A 21,039-nucleotide genomic window follows, 5' to 3' on the forward strand; every position below is an offset into this window, starting at 1 on the left:
CATATTCAAGGTCACAAGGAGCAAATATGTTTAAAATATTTCAACAACTTGTTCTGAATAACCAAAAGGCTCAGGATGTTGATATTTAGTTAGTAGCATATGCTGGGATCAAGGACTACTATGTTTGTTAAAGTGAATGACTTTGACTTATATTCAAGGTCACAGGGGTCAAATTTGTTTAAAATCTTTAAACAACCTCTTATGAATAACCATGGGTCCCAGGATGTTTATACTTTGCAAGTTTCATCCTGAGATGAAAGGCTATACAATGTGTTCAACATAATGACTTTGTTCGACTTTCAATCACAGGGGTGAAATGTTTTGAAAAAAATTAACAGGGTCTTTTGAACAAATTTTAATCATAAATACTGATATTTTGCCTGTAGCTTTATTTTAGATCACTTTAAGGTTACCAGTGTGAGTTTTATACCAGGTGAGCGATGCAGGCCCATTGGGCCTCTTGTATCTGTGTAACAACCATCATAATTATATCTGTATTACAACCATCATGGTTATATCTGTGTAACAACCATCATAGTTTTATATGTGTTACAACCATCATAGTTATATCAGTGTTACAACCATCATAGTTATATCTGTGTTACAACCATCATAGTTATATCTGTGTAACAACCATCATAGTTTTATCTGTGTTACAACCATCCTAATTATATCTGTGTTACAACCATCCTAGTGATATCTGTGTTACAACCATCATAGTTATATCTGTGTAACAATCATCATAGTTATATCTGTGTTACAACCATCAGAGTTATATCTGTGTGACAACCATCCTAGTTGTATCTGTGTTACAACCATCATAGCTATATCTGTATTACAACCATCATAGTTATATCTGTGGAACAATTATCATAGTTATATCTGTGTTACAACTATCACAGGTATATCTGTGTTACAACCATCACAGTTATATCTGTGTAACAATCATCATAGTTATATCTGTGTTACACCCATCATATTTATATCTATGTTACAACCATCATAGTTATATACAAACATCCTAGTTATTTCTGTGTTACAACCATCATAGTTATATCTGTGTTACATCCATCATATTTATATCTGTGTAACAACTATATATCACACTTATATCTGTGTTACAACCATCATAGTTATATCTGTGTTACAACTATCACAGTTATATCTGTGTTACAACCATCACACTTATATCTGTGTAACAATCAATATAGTTATATCTGTGTTACAACCATCAGAGTTATATCTGTGTGACAACCATCCTAGTTATATCTGTGTTACAACCATCATAGTTATTTCTGTGTTTCAACCATCATAGTTGTAAGTGTGAGACAACTATCATAGTTATATCTGTGTTACACCCATCATATTTATATCTATGTTACAACTATCACACTTATATCTGTGTTACAACCACCATAGTTATTTCTGTGTTACAACCATCATAGTTGTATCTGTGTAACAACCATCATAGTTATATCTGTGTTACAACCATCATATTTATATCTGTGTAACAACTATATATCACACTTATATCTGTGTAACAACTATCATATTTATATCCGTGTTACAACTATCACACTTATATCTGTGTTACAACCATCACACTTATATCTGTGTTACATTCATTATAGTTATATCTGTGTAACAACTATCATAGTTATATCCGTGTTACAACCCTCAAGATATGACAGTATAATTTAATAGAGGTTGAGAGTTGGTGTTATACATGGTTCTTATACTGTAGTTGCTCTAGCACTTTGATTCTTTCAAACTTCAATCTGGGGATGATATTTGTTGATGCTTTTGACTTGTGTTAATTATTTGAACTGTGAATCACAGTTATGTATTTCCTTTAGAAGTACATCATTTGTAAAATGAGTAAAGTCCAAGACTGGTGTAATGAGAATAAAATGATTCTAAATAGGAATAAAACGAAATGTATGGTTATTGCCACAAAACAGAAACTTAACAGAATAGATGATGCTCTAAGCCTAATATTAGATCAGGAATGTATTGAACAAGTAAAGAGTGAAAAACTTCTTGGTGTAAAAATTGACAACAGTTTATCTTGGTTAGATCACATAGCATCTGTTGTTTCAAAGATTAACAGTGGTTTGGGTTTACTTCGACGCATCCGTCAATATTTACCACTTTCAGCTAGACTTAAATTTTTTCACGCATGTATTTTTCCCCACTTCATGTACAGTAGCACAGTATGGAGCGGATGCTCTTTAAATCTTCTACAAAAACTGTCAAAAGCGCAGAAACAAGCTGCAAGATTACTGTTGGATGCTCCATTTGATACACCATCAGTAGAAATGTTTTCTTCATTAGGGTGGTTACCAATTGGCGAATATTTGAAATTCAAAAGAGGTGTTATGGTGTACAAATGTATAAATAATCTAGTTCCAGGATATCTTTCTAATCAATTTAATTTGTCTAACAACAGATATACTAGATCAGCATCCCAAAACTCTGTCAAGGTACCCAAACACCGTACCACATTTTATTCCAAACACTTTTTGGTACAAGGGAGCCAGATTTGGAATAATTTACCGGTTGAAGTACGACTCTCTTCCTTCTTGACAAAACTCAAACAAAATATGATTGGTAACATTAAGAATGCGGTTTAATTGTCTTTTATTTTTACTATTATACTTTTTAGATACAGCTCTGATTTGTTTTATTTTCGCTATATTGGCGTGTATTCTGTCAATTTTTAGCTTTTGCTACATTAGCATATATGTAAATTAGACAATTTGTCTTTTAATGAAAACCATAATGGGTTAAGCACGGAATATATTTCGTGCTTCTGTGATAATTTTATTGTAATTTATTGAACGACCGTTTAAATTATGAAATAACTGTGATATTAATTGCTGTTTTAGTAGACCAACAATTATTTCATGTACATTTATTTGCTGTGATACTACTTTGTCTTTTAACTAACCAATTTTACTAACAGAGGACCCTGTGGAAGATTAGCTTTGCTAAACAGGTTTTGTATCCTCAATAAATAAAGTTTATTATTATTATTATTATTATTATTATTTCATTTGGAAACAAAAAAAAAATCCCATTCTGTTTTGTTTTCAAAGAATAATAACCATAAGCTATTATTGTTCATTTGCTAGACTGATCAGAAATAGTAAAAGCATCAAAGAAATTGTCTAAAGCTCTTGAAAATCCTTTAAAAATACTATTTTGTATTCATAAAATTATGACCATCTAGTAAGCAGCCTGTTTTGAAATCCGAATAACATCATTTCAGATTCTAAGGAACTAGCAATCAAGCCAGAAGTGTTGGATATCAACCCAAGATCCACCAAGCCAAAGACTTGTGCCCTGCTCCCAGTCCAAACCTCTGGGCCCAAGGTAACCTCCGGGGATGTTGTAACACCTCTTGAAACCACTAAACATATATCTTCAACCTCCCCAGGTAACCAGGTGACAGATACAGTAGAGCCAACTGTCAGTAACAAGCTTCAGAGCACAATAATTACTAACAGTCATAAACACGAAATGGCAAAACATGATGTAACAAAGCCAGCATCTCATGAAAAGTTATCAAAGCCAGCATCTCATGAAAAGTTACCAAAGCCAGCATCTCGCGGAAAGTTACCAAAGCCAGTATCTTGGGAAGAGTTGCCAAAGCCAGCATCTCAGGAAGACCTGCAAAAGCCAGCATCTCAGGAAGACCTGCCAAAGCCAGCATCTTTGGAAGAGTTACCAAAGCCAGCACCCCGGGAATCTAGAATTGCTTCAGAGCCTGTTGTTAGGAAGGAACCTCCTCTTATTGCTCCTAAATCCAAACTTGACAAGCTTTCAAAACCAGATCTTATTGCCCCCTCTAGACCCATGATGCAGTCGAGTGGGTACGTTGGGTCGGCGGCTGGAAAGGTTAGACAGTATGACAGATCTGGTGTGACAGAAGTGGGGTCTTCTTCATATTCCACTCCAAGTAGTTCTAGTTACGTGTCGTCTGCCAGGAAAAGTGTGATGCCTACAGAGAAGGCAAAGGACATAGATTCTACAAAGCCTATAGATACTGTTATATTCACCTCGATCAGTGGTTCCAAAAACATTCCCCCAAAATTTTCTCATTATGATCAAGAACCGAGACTGATCCCTTCAGGCCATGTGGACTATGTCATGTCTGCTAAACCAAAATCTCATCACAAACCCTCTCTGTCAAAGAAAACTTCAACTGGACCAATTTGTTCTAAGATGACATCACCTACAGAAAAAAATGCAATGAAGGTCTCCCCAAGACAAGTCAATTCTGTTCTTAGTCCACGTAAAAACAAAGACGCTTATCAATTTAATTTGTTCACAGAGTCTTTTCAAATTGCAGCTCCTACAAAAAAGCTAACAGAAAATGCCTCGGAATTTCTCAAACCAATATTGCCAACACAGCCAGGTAAGAATGATGTGTCGGACAAAAGTGCATCTGACATTGATGTTGTAACACCTAAGTCTTCACATAATGTCCATTCCTCACAGAAGTTGTCTGTGGAAGCAGATGTCATCGATGTTGTTGATAAGGCGCATGTTATTACACAAAGTCTTGTTGAGAGCGAAAACACTGTTAGTATTGTCAACGTGCTGTATAGTAATGCTCACAACTTTCCTGACATCACCCAACAAGACAGTGTCAGTGAGAAACAACAAGTGGGAGACAAATTTGCACAGGAAGTGATAGGTACAGTGGCATGTACGCCCAAATCAGTAGACAGCGTAGAAGGTAAGACTTGGCCTGTGCTTCATGCTTCGGTTGAGGTTTTGCATGAAGACGAGACTACTAAACCAATTTTGTCAGACAGCAGCTTACCAAATAGTATCTTTAAGGATGCTAGTTTTGAACAAACTGATTGTGTTAGTGTGTTACTTCCCCCTGATGATGACTCTGATGCTGATGAAGTCACCCCTCCCCTTCCTCCCCAAAGTACCATGCCTGGGGCTTTGAGTATTGCACAGGATATGCTGGATGACATTCTCAGTGAGGTTGGGGAGAAGCCATCAAGCCTACCCAAAGTCTCTCATCACCTACCAGCTGTGCCTACAACTATTGCTAAGGAAATGTTAAGTGACCAGATATATGTCATTCAGCATTCTAGAGAATTAAATGAAGACTATAGTGAAGATATTTCACTCCTTCCCCCTTCCGTCACTCCCTCTCTTCTTTCCTCCACTCTCCCTCCCTTTCCCTCCTCCATTTCTCCTATGGACCTACCTGAATTGAATGAAAGCCCCATACATGACTTAAGTGGTGTGATTCCTAAAAGTGGTGGGGCAGGTTGTGGTGTGGTGAATGAAGATGGTTTTAGTGCTGTCGGTCAACCTCCATTGCTGGATATACTTGATGAGTTTGATGTTAATACTAATGCTAACCTCAGTATCAATGATAATGCTTCGCCTGCAAATTGCATGTTAGATTCAAAAGATTTGTTGTTTTGTGGTGTAACTCCTTCACCAAATGCATGTCCAAATATGGCCATAGACTCACAGCCACAGGCACCTGGAAGCATGCTCACAGACTCCCATAGTCAGGACATGGTGAACAGTAGTTATGAATCTGTTTTCTTCCTACAGGATTCTCCTGGATTCCAAGGTCGTCCAGGTGATAAAAATAACCTTGAGAAATCTTCAGATTGTTTCAGAGGAGATAGTGTGAATGATGTTGGAGGACACTTTGTAGGTGGCAGCCCTGTACATAGTAATTGTATTAATTTATCCATGCAGGATAATGTGTTAGGTAGTGCTGATATTGCTTTTTGTGTTGACAATTCTGAAAATCAGAGAATGGGAGATAACCCTGATTTTCAAGAAAACTACCATGACAATTCTGAAGACCTTCATGATTATGATGGTCAGTCAAACTTGCTATCATATTATCATCAAATAAGAAGTGAATCAAACACCACTGATATCAAACTTCTGAACAGTTTTGATGATATCACCAACAGTGAATACCCCAATGTTAAGAGTAGACGACGATGGTCTGTTGCCATGGGATCTCAAGAACTAAATACAGCTTATATCAAAGGGTCTGTCAACTCGGACATTACTCTAGATGAATCAATTATGAGTTCAGAAAATCTTGCCATTCTACTGGATAATGCCAACGATGTTATGGATCGGACTGGATTATCCCTCGATGATGAAATTGTAGTGGTCATCCTGCACCGACCAGACCTTATGATGACCATTGGTGTGAGACTGACAGTTGGGCAGCACCAGAAGGCTGTGGTATGTATGAGTTATGACTCATCATCTCATCTCATTCTGTTATCATCTCTAGAGGCAGCTCTCAATAATCCTTAGCACCAAAAATAGTGCCTGTTTTTCAAAGACCTTAGCATGCAGACACGCATTTCTTTAGCATATGTAAAGGCATCTAGTTTCGAAAGGAATCATTCATCGAATAAATAACATGAGAAACATCTAAAGGAAGCTCCAACTGAGTAACTAAAAACAACTAACCTATATCATTCATTTATAATTTATCAACGAAGCATGCTACCTTACCATGAAATACATCTCAATTCTGAAATAGTTCCATGCTTAATGTGTGTAAGTTGTAAAGTAATGTGTGTAACACACGCATCATAAAGACATGCATGTAACAATCATCATAAATTAATGCATGTAACACAACTATCATAAAGACATGCATTTATCACATACCTGTTGAATCTTGTTATAGTAATACAAGCAATGTTCAGACCATGAAATACAACGTTCTGTATTGTACATGTGCAATACGGAATGGTGTATTTACCTACTAGCCGGAACTACTTTTTGTGGGAATCCCCTTGTCATGGCGGACTGAAAAGTTCCTAGTATTTGCAAAAAATATCAAAGTTTATAAGATCTTTGTATCGATCTCTACCAAATACGGAAGATATTTGATAAAAACAAGACCACACACTTGTGTTTTAGCTCACCTAGCCCAAAGGGCCAGGTGAGCTTATGCCGTACTGCAGCGTCCATCGTCCGTCGTCCATCGTCTGTCCGTCAACTTTATCATTTGAACGACTTCTGAAGAAGAACTGGAGGACCTAGGGTCATGATGTATGGCCAGTAGGTACCTTGGATGGAGTGCTATAAAGTTTCCTCGTTAAAATGACCTTGACCTAGTTTCAAGGTCACAGGGGTCAAATATGTTAAACACTTCAAACAGCAATATCCTAGAATCCTAAGAACCATTTGGACTAGTCATCATACTTGAGTATGCTATGTAGACCAGCAGTGCAAATAATTTTCTTCATTACAGTAATGAGGTCAAAGGTCAACTTTAAGTGTTAGTCGGGGGGGTCAAACGTCAACATGGGTTAAAAGCTTTAACAATGTTCTTCTCAAGTTCCATAAAGCCTAGGGTCATGATATTCAGCCAGTAGGTACTAAGGATAGAGTGCTATACAATTTCGTTTTGTTTATTACAGTAATGAGGTCAAATGTCAACTTTAAGTGCTAGTCGGAGTTAAAGGTCAAGGTGGGTTAAAAGCTTTAAAATTAAAATAAAATTTCAAAAACAATATCGTAAGAAGCATTTAGGAGATGTTAAAATGTCCTGTGTTCTAGTTACCAAATTTGGTCTGAAATTACCTATATGTCAGTTTCATGTAACAAAAGAAATAGGTGAGCGATACAGGCCCTCTTGAATATATTCCTTCGCGCAATAAACTGGTGCTTTCTGATTCATTAGAAAAACACAAGTGTGTAGTCTTGCATGTGTAACACACATCATAAAAACATGCATGTAACACACATTATAAAGACATGCATGTAACACACATCATAAAGTAATGTGTGTAACACACACATGAAAATATAATACACATGCTACAGTGATAACACCCTAGTGATGCTGTATATATTAATGTATAATGATAACACCTTAGTGATGCTGTATATATTACTGTATAATGAGAGCACCTTAGTGATGCTGTATATATTACTGTATAATGATAACACACTAGTGATGCTGTATATATTACTGTATAATGATAACAATCTAGTGATGCTGTATATATTACTGTATAGTGAGAGCACCTTAGTGATGCTGTATATATTACTGTATAACGAGAGCACCTTAGTGATGCTGTATATATTACTGCATAATGATAACACACTAGTGATGCTGTATATATTACTGTATAATCATAACAATCTAGTGATGCTGTATATATTACTGTATAATGAGAGCACCTTAGTTATGCTGTATATATTACTGTATAATGATAACAATCTAGTGATGCTGTATATATTACTGTATAATGATAACACAATGGTGATGCTAAAAGTATATATTACTGTATAATGATAACACCTTAGTGATGCTTTACATAATACTGTATAATGATAACACACTAATGATGCTGTATATATTACTGTATCATTATACATGTAACACCCTTGTGGTTCTGTATATATTACTGTGTAATGATAGCACCTTAGTGATGCTGTATATATTACTGTATAATGATAGCACCTTAGTGATGCTGTATATATTACTGTATAATGATAACACCTTAGTGATGCTGTATATATCATTGTATAATGATAAAACCAATTCTAAAGGTAAAACTTAATTATTTTTAAAGGGGAAAAAACACAGGTATAATGTGTAAGGAAGCATCCAACGTTAATATAATTAGATATTTCAAATACCTGGTAATATAGAACCACTTGTAGTTCATAATATTTACAAACTCTTATGCCACATTCAATGACCAATATAGCAGTAATGCTCATACCATTATCCTAACACTAACTTCCATACCATTCCACTATTATTCTATATTACATTAACTTCCATACCATTCCACTATTATTCTATATTACATCAACTTCCATACCATTCCACTATTATCTTATATCACATCAACTTCCATACCATTCCACTATTATTAGGTCACCTGAGCTTTAGCTCAAGTGACCTATTGCTATCCGTTTTCGTCCGTCGTCGTCCGTCGTCCGTCGTCCGTCGTCCGTTAACATTTTACATTTCAAACTTAAAGTCAAGTTCTGCTGGGCCGATTGAACTGAAAGTTGGTAGGAATGATCGCCTCATGGTCCTGACAAAGTGTTGTTATTTTTCGGGTCGATCAGAAATCCAATATGGCCGCCACGGCCACCATTTTGAAAACCTATTTCAAACTTAAAGTCAAGTTCTGCTGGACCGATTGAACTGAAAGTTGGTAGGAATGATCGCCTCATGGTCCTGACAAAGTGTTGTTATTTTTTGGGTCGATCAGAAATCCAATATGGCCACCACGGCCGCCATTTTGAAAACCTATTTCAAACTTAAAGTCAAGTTCTGCTGGACCGATTGAACTTAAAGTTTGTAGGAATGATCGACTCATGGTCCTGACAAAGTGTTGTTATTTTTCAGGTCAATCATAAATCCAATATGGCCGCCACGGCCACCATTTTGAAAACATATTTCAAACTTAAAGTCAAGTTCTGCTAGGCCGATTGAACTGAAACTTTGTAGGAATGATTGACTCATGGTCCTGACAAAGTGTTGTTATTTTTCAGGTCGATCAGAAATCCAATATGGCCACCACAGCTGCCATTTTGGTAAACTATTTCAAACTTAAAGTAAAGATCTACTTGGCCGATTGAACTGAAACTTTGTAGGAATGATCGAATCATGGTCCTGACAAAGTGTTGTTATTTTTCGGGTCAATCAGAAATACAATTTGGCTGCCATGGCCGCTATTTTGCTACTAAGTTCTAATAGGCCGATCTCACTTAAAATTGGTCTAGGAATGATCAGCTCATGGTCCTGACAAAGTTAAGTTAACATTATACTATTTTTTACTCAAATTGGTACATATTTCAACAACAAAAATAAATACTATAGACTCAGGTGACCGTTAAGGCCCATGGGCCTCTTGTCCTATTTTACCTTAACTTCCATACCATTCCACTATTATCTTATATCAAATCAACTTCCAAACCATTCCACTATTATCTTATATCACATCAACTTCCATACCATTCCACTATTATATTATATTACATCAACTTCCATCCCATTCTACTATTATCCTATGTTACATTAACTTCCATACCATTCCACTGTTATCTTATATCACATCAACTTCCATACCATTCCACTATTATCCTATGTTACATTAACTTCCAAACCATTCCAGTTTTATCTTATATCACATCAACTTCCATACCATTCCACTATTATCCTATGTTACATTAACTTCCATACCATTCCACTATTATCTTATATCACATCAACTTCCTTACCATTCCATTATCATCCTATGTTACATTAACTTCCATACCATTCCACTATTATCTTATAGCACATCAACTTCCTTACCATTCCATTATCATCCTATGTTACATTAACTTCCATACCATTCCACTTTTATCTTATATCACATCAACTTCCATACCATTCCACTATCATCCGATGTTACATTAACTTCCATACCATTCCACTATTATCTTATATCACATCAACTTCCATACCATTCCACTTTTATCTTATATCACATCAACTTCCATACCATTCCACTATTATCTTATATTACATTAACTTCCATCCCATTCTACTATTGTCTTATATCACATCAACTTCCAAACTATTCACTATTATCCTATGTTACATTAACTTCCATACCATTCCACTATTATCTTATATCACATCAACTTCCTTACCATTCCACTATTATCTTATATCACATCAACTTCCATACCATTCCACTATCATCCTATGTTACATTAACTTCCATACCATTCCACTATTATCCTATGTTACATTACCTTCCATACCATTCCACTTTTATCTTATATCACATCAACTTCCATACCATTCCACTATTATCCTATGGTACATTAACTTCCATACCATTCCACTATTATCTTATATCACATCAACTTCCTTACATACCATTCCACTATCATCCTATGTTACATTAACTTCCATACCATTCCACTATTATCTTATATCACATCAACTTCCTTACCATCCCACTTTTATCTTATATTAAATCAACTTCCATACCATTCCACTATTATCTTATATCACATTAACTTCCATACCATTCCACTATTATCTTATATCACATCAACTTCCATACCATTCCACTATAATCCTATGGTACATTAACTTCCATACCATTCCACTATTATCTTATATTACATCAACTTCCATACCATTCCACTATTATCTTATATTACATCAACTTCCTTACCATCCCACTTTTATCTTATATTAAATCAACTTCCATACCATTCCACTATTATCCTATATTACATTAACTTCCATACCATTCCACTATTATCTGATATCACATCAACTTCCTTACCATTCCAATATTATCCTATATAGCATTTACATTCATACCATTCCACTATTATCTGATATAACCTCAACTTCCATACCATTCCACTATTATCCTATGTTACATTAACTTCCATACCATTCCACTATTATCTTATTTTACATCAACTTCCATACCATTCCACTATTATCCTATGCTAAATTAACTTCCATCCCATTCCAATATTATCCTATGTTACATTAACTTCCATACCATTCCACTATTATCCAATATTACATTAACTTCCATACCATTCCACTATTATCTTATATTACATCAACTTCCATGCCATTCCACTATTATCCTATGTTACATTAACTTCCATACCATTCCACTATTATCCAATATTACATTAACTTCCATACCATTCCACTATTATCCTATATAGCAAAAAAAATCTTACTTTCAGTCTTGAAATGCCAATAGTACTAGAAATTCAAATGATAAAACTTTCAATTTATATATTTTTTGTGGAATTATTTCATAACGTCTGCTTTGAGTTAATATTGTAAAGCATAATATATTTCAATACACAATACCCTCTTACTTTATAGTGCTCTGATATACATGTTTTCCCTCTATGTCAACACCGCCATTCCATGGGGTTCTTAAGAAGTTTCAGGCTGTGACTTTGGTGCTGAAACCTATGTAATATAATGGTAATACAGTCTTCTCCAATATTGTATGTGGTCGGGATGTTAGTGTTGCAATTTTTTTGTCCAATTCTAAATATCAGTATGGCCACCATTTTCTCTGATTTAATTTTACAAATTAATGCATATTTTGAAATGGCTTTATAGTACAAATATTTCTCTCTTTCTATGAAATTAACCAATCGGTCCATTTCAAATAAAATTTAGTATGTCTCCTCAGTTCCTTTTGTTTTGTAGTCGTCTCAATACATGATAGTGTCTTACCTTTTATTTTGGTATCCTCAGTTCCTTTTGTTGTATTTTCTATTGGTCTGGTGTATCCTCAATACCTTTTGTTGTATTTTCTTTTTCTTTTGGTGTCTTCTCTGTTAGATTTTAGCTCACCTGGCCTGTCCGTCGTCCGTCCGTCCCTCCCTCCCTCTAGCTTCAACTTTTTACTTTAAACAACTTCTTCTCAATAACAAAGATGCCCAGGCTGATAGTATTTGGTCAGTAGCATGCTGGGATGCAGGACTATCGAGTTCGTTCAAATGAATGACCTTGACCCACTCAAGGTCACACGGGTCAAATGTCTTAAAATCTTTAAACGACTTCTTCTTAATAACCAAAAGGCCCAGTGTACTGATATTGGACCTGTAGCATGCTTGGATAAAGGGCTACCGCGTTTGTTCAAATGAATGACCTTTACCAACTTTCAAGGTGACAGGTGATAAATATCTTAAAATCTTCAAACAACTTCTTCTCAATAACCAAATGGCACAGGGTACTGATTTTGGGCCTGTAGCATGCTGGGATGAAGGGCTACCGCATTTGTTCAAATGAATGACCTTGACCCACTTTCAAGGTCACAGGGGTCAAATTCTTAAAATCTTCAAACAACTTCCTCTTAATAACCAAATGACCCAGGGTACTGATATTGGACCTGTAGCATGCTGGGATGAAGGGCTAACAAGTTTGTTTAAATGAATGACCTTGACTCACTTTCAAGGTCACAGGGGTAAAATGTCGTAAAATCTTCAAAACACTTCTTCTCAATAACCAAAAGGCCCAGGGTACTGAAATTGGGTCTGTTGCATGCTGAGGTGAAGGACTACCAAGTTTGTTCAAATGAATGACCTTGACCCACTTTCAACCTAATGTTGTTGTTCGACATTCAAGGTCGTCATATGTTTAAATCTGTTTAAAAGTGTGAGATTAATACCAGGTGAGCGATGCAAGCCCATTGGCCCTCTTGTTTGTCTTTCCTTTTGTTCTGGTGTCTCCTCAGATCCTGTTGTTGTCTTTCCTTTTATTCTGGTGTTTCCTTGGATCCTGTTGTCTTTCCTTTTGCTTCGTTGTCTCCTCAATTTCTGTCTTTGCTTTTTCTTTTCTTTTGTTGTCTCCTCAGTCCCTATTGTTGTGTTGACCTTGGTTTTGTTGTCTCCCGAGACCTTGTTGTTGTCTTTACCTTGGTTTTGTTGTTTCCTCAGTCCCTGTTGTTGTCTTTAATTTGGTTTTGTTGTCTTCCCAGTCCCTATTGTTGTCTATACCTTGGTTTTGTTGTCTCCCCAGTCCCTGTTGTTGTCTTCACCTTGGTTTAGTTGTCTCCTCAGTATCTGTTGTTGAGTTTCCTTCTGTTATTGTGTCTACCAAGCTCATGTTATTGTCTTTATTTTGGTTTTGTTGTCTCCTCTGTTACTGTTGTTATCTTTACCTTGGTTTTGTTGTCTCCTCAGTCTCTGTTGTTGTCTTTGCCTTGGTTTTGTTGCCTTCTCAGTCCCTGTTGTTGTCTTTACCTTGGTTTTGTTGCCTTCTCAGTCCCTGTTGTTGTCTATACCTTGGTTTTGTTGTTTCCTCAGTCCCTGTTGTTGTGTTTACCCTGGTTTTTGTTGTCTCCCCAGTCCCTGTTGTTGTCTTTACCTTGGTTTTGTTGTCTCCTCAGTGTCTGTTGTTGAGTTTCCTTCTGTTGTTGTGTTCACCAAGCTCCTGTTGTTGTCTTTACCTTGGTTTTGTTGTCTCCTCAGTCCCTGTTGTTGTCTATACCTTGGTTTATTGTCTCCCAAGTCCTTGTTGTTGTCTTTACCTTGGTTTTGTTGTTTCCTCAGTCCCTGTTGTTGTCTTTACCTTGGTTTTGTTGATTCCTCAGTCCCTGTTGTAGTCTTTACCTTGGTTTTGTTGTCTCCCCAGTCCCTGTTGTTGTCTTTACCTTGGTTTTGTTGTCTCCTTAGTTACTGTCGTTATCTTAAGGTTGGTTTTGTTGTCTCCCCAGTCCCTGTTGTTGTCTTAACCTTGGTTTCGTTGTCTCATCAGTATCTGTTGTTGAGATTCCCTCTGTTATTGTGTCTACCAAGCTCCTGTTGTTGTCTATACCTTGGTTTTGTTGTCTCCCGAGTCCTTGTTGTTGTCTTTACCTTGATTTATTGTCTCCTCAGTCACTGCTGTAGTCTTTACCTTGGTTTTGTTTTCTCCTCAGTCCGTGTTGTAGTCCTTACCTTGGTTTTGTTGTTTCCTCAGTCCCTGTTGTTGTCTATACCCTGGTTTTGTTGCCTCCTCAGTCCCTGTTGTTGTCTTTACCTTGGTTTTGTTGTCTCCTCAGTCCCTGTTGTAGTCCTTACCTTGGTTTTGTTGTCTCCCCAGTCCCTGTTGTTGTCTTTACCTTGGTTTTGTTGTCTCCTTATTTACTGTTGTTATCTTAAGGTTGGTTTTGTTGTCTCCCCAGTCCCTGTTGTTGTCTTAACATTGGTTTCGTTGTCTCATCAGTATCTGTTGTTGAGTTTCCCTCTGTTATTGTGTCTACCAAGCTCCTGTTGTTGTCTATACCTTGGTTTTGTTGTCTCCTCAGTCCCTGTTGTAGTCCTTACCTTGGTTTTGTTGTTTCCTCAGTCCCTGTTGTTGTCTTTACTTTGGTTTTGTTGTCTCCTCAGTCCCTGTTGTTGTCTTTACCTTGGTTTTGTTGTCTCCTCAGTCCCTGTTGTTGAGTTTCCTTCTGTTTTTGTGTCTACCAAGCTCCTGTTGTTGTCTTTCCTTTTTATTAGCTCACCTAGCCTGAAGACGCATTGTCCGTTGTCCTTCTGGCATCACCTTTTTTTCTGTAAACAACGTATTCTTAATAACCAATTGGTCCAGGTTGATGATATTTTGCCAGAGTATACTGGGATGATGATGGCTGCCATGTTTGTTACATTCAAGATCAAAATTGTAAAATATGTTGAAAATTTTAAACAACTTCTGGTGAATAACCAAAATGCCTAGGGTGATGATATTTGGCCAGAAGCATGCTGGAATGTAGTGCTTCCAAGTTTGTTCAAATGAATGACCTTCACACATAATTGAAGTCACATGAGTTCAAATATGTTAAAATTTTTAACAATTTCTTCTGAATAATCTACTTGCAGGTGGTATTTGGCCAGCAGCATGCTTAGATGAAGAGCTATCAAGTTTATTCATGTCAAAGTCCTTGACATGCTTTCAAGATCACATATGGTCATATTTGTAAAAACCTCATCTTCACCATAAAAAGTCAAGGGTTGTGATATTTGACAAGTTGATGTTGGGATGAAGGGCTGTATAGTTTGTTAGACTTAATGTCCATATTTTACTTTCAATGTTACATGGGTCCAATGTGTTAAAACATTTTAACAGGTTCTTTTGAATTATTTATAGTCATAAATACTGACATTTTGCATATAGCTTTATTGTAGTCAACTTTTAAGGTTACAGATGCAGGCCCTTTTGGCCTCTTGTTTTGGTGTCTTTCAGTTCCTGGTCTTGCATTTCTTTTTATTATGCTGTTTCCCTAGTTCATGTTTAAGTCTTTCCTTACATTTTGGTGTTTCCTCGTGAATTTCTGTTGTTGTCGTCTTTCCATTTGTTTGGTGTCGTTTTGTTCCCTGTTGTTGTTTTTCCGTTGTCTCCTTTATTTCTGTTGGTCACTCTCCTTTTGTTCTGGTCTCTCCACAGTTCCTGTTTTTATCTCACATGTGAGCTTATGCCGTACTGCGGCGTCCGTTTTCCGTCCGTCAACTTTTTCTTTTGAACCACTTCTGAAGAAGAACTGAAGGACCTAGGGTCATGATATTTGGCCAGTAGGTACCTGGGATGGAGTGCTATGAAGCTTATTCATTAAAATGACCTTGACCTACTTTCAAAGTCACAAGGGTCAAATATGTTAAATCTTCAACCAGCAATATCCTATGAACCATTAGGACTAATGTCATGATACCTTGGTATGTTATGTAGACCAGCAGTGCAAATCTTTTTCTAAATTACTGTAATTTCAAGGTCACAGGGGTCAAATAATTATGTTAAAAACTTCAAACAACAATATCCGAAGAACTATTTGGACTAGAGTCATTATACTTGGGTATGGTATGTTAACCAGCTGTGTTAATCTTTTTCTTAATTACAGTTATAAGGTCAAATTTAAGTGCCAGTCGGCAGTCAAAGGTCAACATGGGATAAAAGCTTTAACAATCCTCTTTTCAAGTTCCATAAGGCCAAGGGTCATGATATTTGGCCAGTAGGTACCTGGGATAGAGTTCTATTTTACTTTTCTCATTAAAATTACCTTACTTTCAAGGTCGCAGGGGACAAATATATTAAAAACTTCAAACAACAATATTCTAAGAACCATTTGGACTATGGTCATGATACTTTGGTATGGCATGTACACTATCAGTGCGAATATTTTCCGTAATTACAGTTATGTGGTCAAAGGTCAACTTTAAGTGCTAGTCATGGGTCAAAGGTCAACATACTGTATGTTAAAAGCATTAATAATCTTCTTTTCAAGTTCCATAAGGCTCAGGGTCATGATATTTGGCCAGTAGGTACCGGGATGGAATGCTATAAAGCTTCCTCATTAAAATGACCTTGACCTAATTTCAAGGTCACAGGGGTCTAATATGTTTGGTCGAGAGTCATGATACTTGGGTATGATATGTAGACCAGCTGTGTTTTTTCTTTTTCTTTATAACAGTAAAGAGGTCAAAGGTCAACTTTAAGTGCTAGCTTGTGTCAAAGGTCAACATGGATTAAAAGCTTTAAAATTAAAATTTCAAATTTTAAACGACAATATTTTAAGAACCGTTTAAGAGATGTTAAAATGTCTAGTGTTCTACAGTTACCAAATTTTGTCTGCAGGTACCTATATGTCAGTTTCATATAACAAAAGAAACAGGTGAGCGATACAGACCCTCTGGGCCTCTTGTTGTCTTTCCTTTTCTTTAGGAGATTTCTCTGTTCCTGCTGTTGTCTTCCCTTTTATTTAGGTGTATGCTCAGTTCCTGCTGTTTACATAACAACTTTGCTTTGCTGTTTTTTTCTGTTATTTTTTTCTTCAAAATTACTGTCTGATTACAAGTGTTTTTTGGTTTTTTTGGAGGTTTCCTGTAATGTTAATAGGTGTCCTCTTATTTTCTATATGCTCACATGGAATAAGATCCTGCTTGAATATTAGGTGTGATATACATGTCTCATCTTCTCTTGGTTTTATTGAAGATCGAAAAGATTTATTTCAATTTTGATAGAAAATCATATTTATTTTTATTCTATATTAAAAAAATTGGAATGAATTTAGATTTTTAAAGAAAATATTTAACGATTGATGTTTGTGTATGAGACATGAAGGCTTATAAGATTTCATCTGTAGTTTTGATAGGGAATTAAATTGACAACTTTTATTTTGAATATCAAAATTGAAAGATTCAAATGTTTTTCTTTTTACATCAGGCCCCGGAATCTCACTACATGTACTTAATTTCTTAATTCTCAATTATTAACTCTTCATTCTTAAGCTAAGTACGTACTTAGTTGAGAAGTTCTCAAAATGGTGGATATCAAAGGCATTCTTAAATATTTGAGAACGTACTTAAGTAAGAATGTATTTGTTGGAACATAAGGGCCCGCCCCTCTTTGGAACTCTTTAATGAAAAAAAGTAATATCGGTGTATGAAAAACTGCGGGAAAGTTAGGATAGATAGTCACTTGCATTTTTTTCTGTATATACAGGCATTGAAAACTGCTTGACTTTAATTTGTTTAATTATGGAGATTCAATAGATTGATGACTGACATTTTTTTCTATTTAAGGTACAGCTACATGATATATCAGTTTTTTAAGGTATTCTCATACATGTACTTGACCAACATTTGAAAGTTGGAACAAATTAATCTGTTCAAATATAAAGTCAATAGAGTGATGACAAAAGGTGATAAACATGTACAGTACTTACTCGACACCCCCCTTACCCGTACACCACCACTCCCCATCGGAGGGGATATAGAAAAAACATTCTACACTTCAAATCAAAAAGTCTTGTACAGAATCCTATAACCAGTAGGTTAAATTTTCAAAAAATATTTCAGTTAATTGTTATCTCATAAAAAAGCGGCAGCACGTTTGGTATTCCCTTAAAACACCATACTTGTCTCGTCAAAATATGATAATTATCTCATTAAAACACAGCAGTTAATGAGATGAACAGCTTGTAATGAGATGGTTAACGGTTTAAAATATTTTGTTTTTAATTGACACTAATAGGCTGCCATAAATTAGCTTCCCTAGATTGAGATTGAACTTTTTCTAAAAATGCTATGACATTAATCATTGCATTCACAATATTTCCTTTACTGAAATTCCGGGAAAGATATGTAAGGAAATGAGCCTATCGTTATGTAGGTATTGGGGATAGGGTAATTTTACACTTGAATGGGGTCAGAACCTGCTCCAAATTCTAAACCCTCTGGTAAAATGTTCATTTCCGCCATAGCCACATATACATATAATGGACCCTAAGAGTCATTTGCCGATGTTTAAAGGACATCCTATGATATAAAACTGTATTGTAAGGCCAAAAGTTTTGGTTTTCCAATTATCTCCAAAATGTTTTGGCTTATTATGGGGGAAAAACAATAAATAAAACAAGCCATTCGTCTCCGCTTTTGTTTTTGACAGCCCAAATTCATGACTAATAAGACAATTCAAGTTGGTCATTTGTATTTAAGCACATTCACATGCTCCTTACCATTCTCAAATATTTAGCCCGTTCTCAACTTAAAATTTGAGAATGTAGACTTCAGAATCTTTCAGACACACTCTTTTTGAGAATATGCTGAAAGTTAAGCCTGTTCTTAAAGTTAAGAATTGAGAAATTGGTATAAGAAACTTTTAAGCACTAAGAATGTGTGTGTATGAAGGTGTGAAGAAGTTTCTTGATTCCAGGGCCAGGTTTCAGTTCAGTTTGAGTATAATTGTAATTATGATAACCGACTTACACAGTATTATCCGTTTAAAACAAGAATTGATTTTGTTTTAAATCAGGTGTCTAGTGTAGATTCTGACAGCCTAGCAGGGAAAGATGGCCGTATTGTCTCTGGTGATGTCTTACTGTCAGCCAATGGAGAGTCCCTGACTGCTGACAAAATGGATGATGTCATGGACAAACTAAACAAGACAATGTCATCTCATATTGTACTCGTGGTATCTAAATCTGACCTATTGCACACTTTGGTATCCATGGATACTGATCATCCCTATGATCAAATAGTGCCAAATTCACGAATGAAAGTTAAGGATGATGCTGTTCCTGACCTTGGAAATGTAGTTCAGACAGACAATAAGGTGATGGATGAGGTCATCGACAAAAGGTCTGAGGTCATTGTGAGTAAATCACCACCAAAGGCTCCTGTCAGCAAATTAGGACTACAGGTCACAGATATTGAACTACCACCACCATCAGAGATCACAGTAATAGATCCACCACCACCAGAGGTCATGGTAATAGATCCACCACCATCAGAGGTCAAGGTAATAGATCCACCATCATCAGAGGTCACGGTTATAGATCCACCTACACCAGAGGTCACGGTAATAGATACATCACCACCAGAGGTCACGTTAATAGATCAACCACCACTAGATGTCACGGTAATAGATCAACCACCACTAAATGTCACGGTAATAGATCCATCACCACCAGAGGTCATGGTAATAGATCAACCACCACCAGAGATCACGGTTATAGATCCACCTACACCAGAGGTCACGGTAATAGATACATCACCACCAGAGGTCACGGTAATAGATCAACCACCACTAGATGTCACGGTTATAGATCCACCTACACCAGAGGTCACGGTAATGGATCCATCACCACCAGAGGTCACCACTTCATCCTTAATACCAGTAGTTCCTGATGCTGTCAAAAATTCTGAGGTCAAGGTTCATTTAGGTTTGTACTAAAGCTTAAGAAATATTATCGATCAAATATTTGGTTTTTGAAAAACAGAAATTCAATACAAAAGCAGTTTTATATGATGTTTACGACACAGGAAAGAATGGGTCACATTGAACCCCAATGACTACCCCAAATCAATGCCTGAATGTTTGCTGTTTGATGGAGAGTTGTACTATTATCTTTATTTTAGGAAAGTCCTTATATGCATTGGTTTTGTAAATTTGTTTGAAGACATTGGACAAGTCAACTAATAACGTAGTGATGAAAAATATAACACTTCAGAATGCAGATGGAGTGAAACATCCCCTTTTGGAAGTTCATATAGTGATCTCGTATTACAGGGGGTCTCTTAATACAGGTTAGTTAAAAGTGGTCTCATAATACAGGGTGTCTCTTAATATAGGTTAGTTAAAAGCGGTCTCAAATTACAGGGGTCTCTTAATACAGGTTAGTTAAGTGGTCTCTTAATACAGGGGGTATTGTAATACAGGAGAGTTAAAAGTGGTCTCATATTACAGGGGGCTCTTAATACAGGAGAGTTAAAAGTGGTCTCATATTACAGGGGGTCTCTTACTACATGTTTGTTAAGTGGTCTCTTAATACAGGGGGTCTTTTAATACAGGCTAGTTAAAGGCGGTCTCTTATTACAGGAAGTCTCTTAATAGAGGTTAGTTAAGTTGTCTCTTATTACAGGTGGTAATTGAGGTAGTTTCTTGAGCTGGTTTTACTGTACTTTATTTCTACATGTGTAAACTTTACTAGATTGTTTGTCGAATGTTTGTAGAATTGAAAGAGTTTGAAATAATGTATTAAATGA

At 36.2% G+C, this 21,039-nt stretch overlaps 1 protein-coding gene across 10 annotated transcripts in view; it reads left to right on the forward strand.

Moving 5' to 3' along the window:
* LOC110445929 (mucin-17-like) overlaps positions 1-21,039 on the forward strand; it is a 146,160-nt gene that overhangs the window by 109,899 nt on the left and 15,222 nt on the right. For 9 of the 10 annotated variants that reach the window (XM_021490811.1, XM_021490809.1, XM_021490812.1 and 6 more), the window contains 2 exons: positions 3,272-6,249; positions 19,307-20,216. In XM_021490811.1, the coding sequence (XP_021346486.1) occupies positions 3,272-6,249; positions 19,307-20,216 (3,888 nt within the window). The remainder of the gene's footprint in view (positions 1-3,271; positions 6,250-19,306; positions 20,217-21,039) is intronic. The other variant, XM_021490819.1, reaches the window with a different exon arrangement.

The sequence above is a fragment of the Mizuhopecten yessoensis genome, unplaced genomic scaffold (assembly GCF_002113885.1).
Source record: "Mizuhopecten yessoensis strain PY_sf001 unplaced genomic scaffold, ASM211388v2 scaffold2421, whole genome shotgun sequence".
NCBI lineage: Eukaryota > Metazoa > Mollusca > Bivalvia > Pectinida > Pectinidae > Mizuhopecten > Mizuhopecten yessoensis.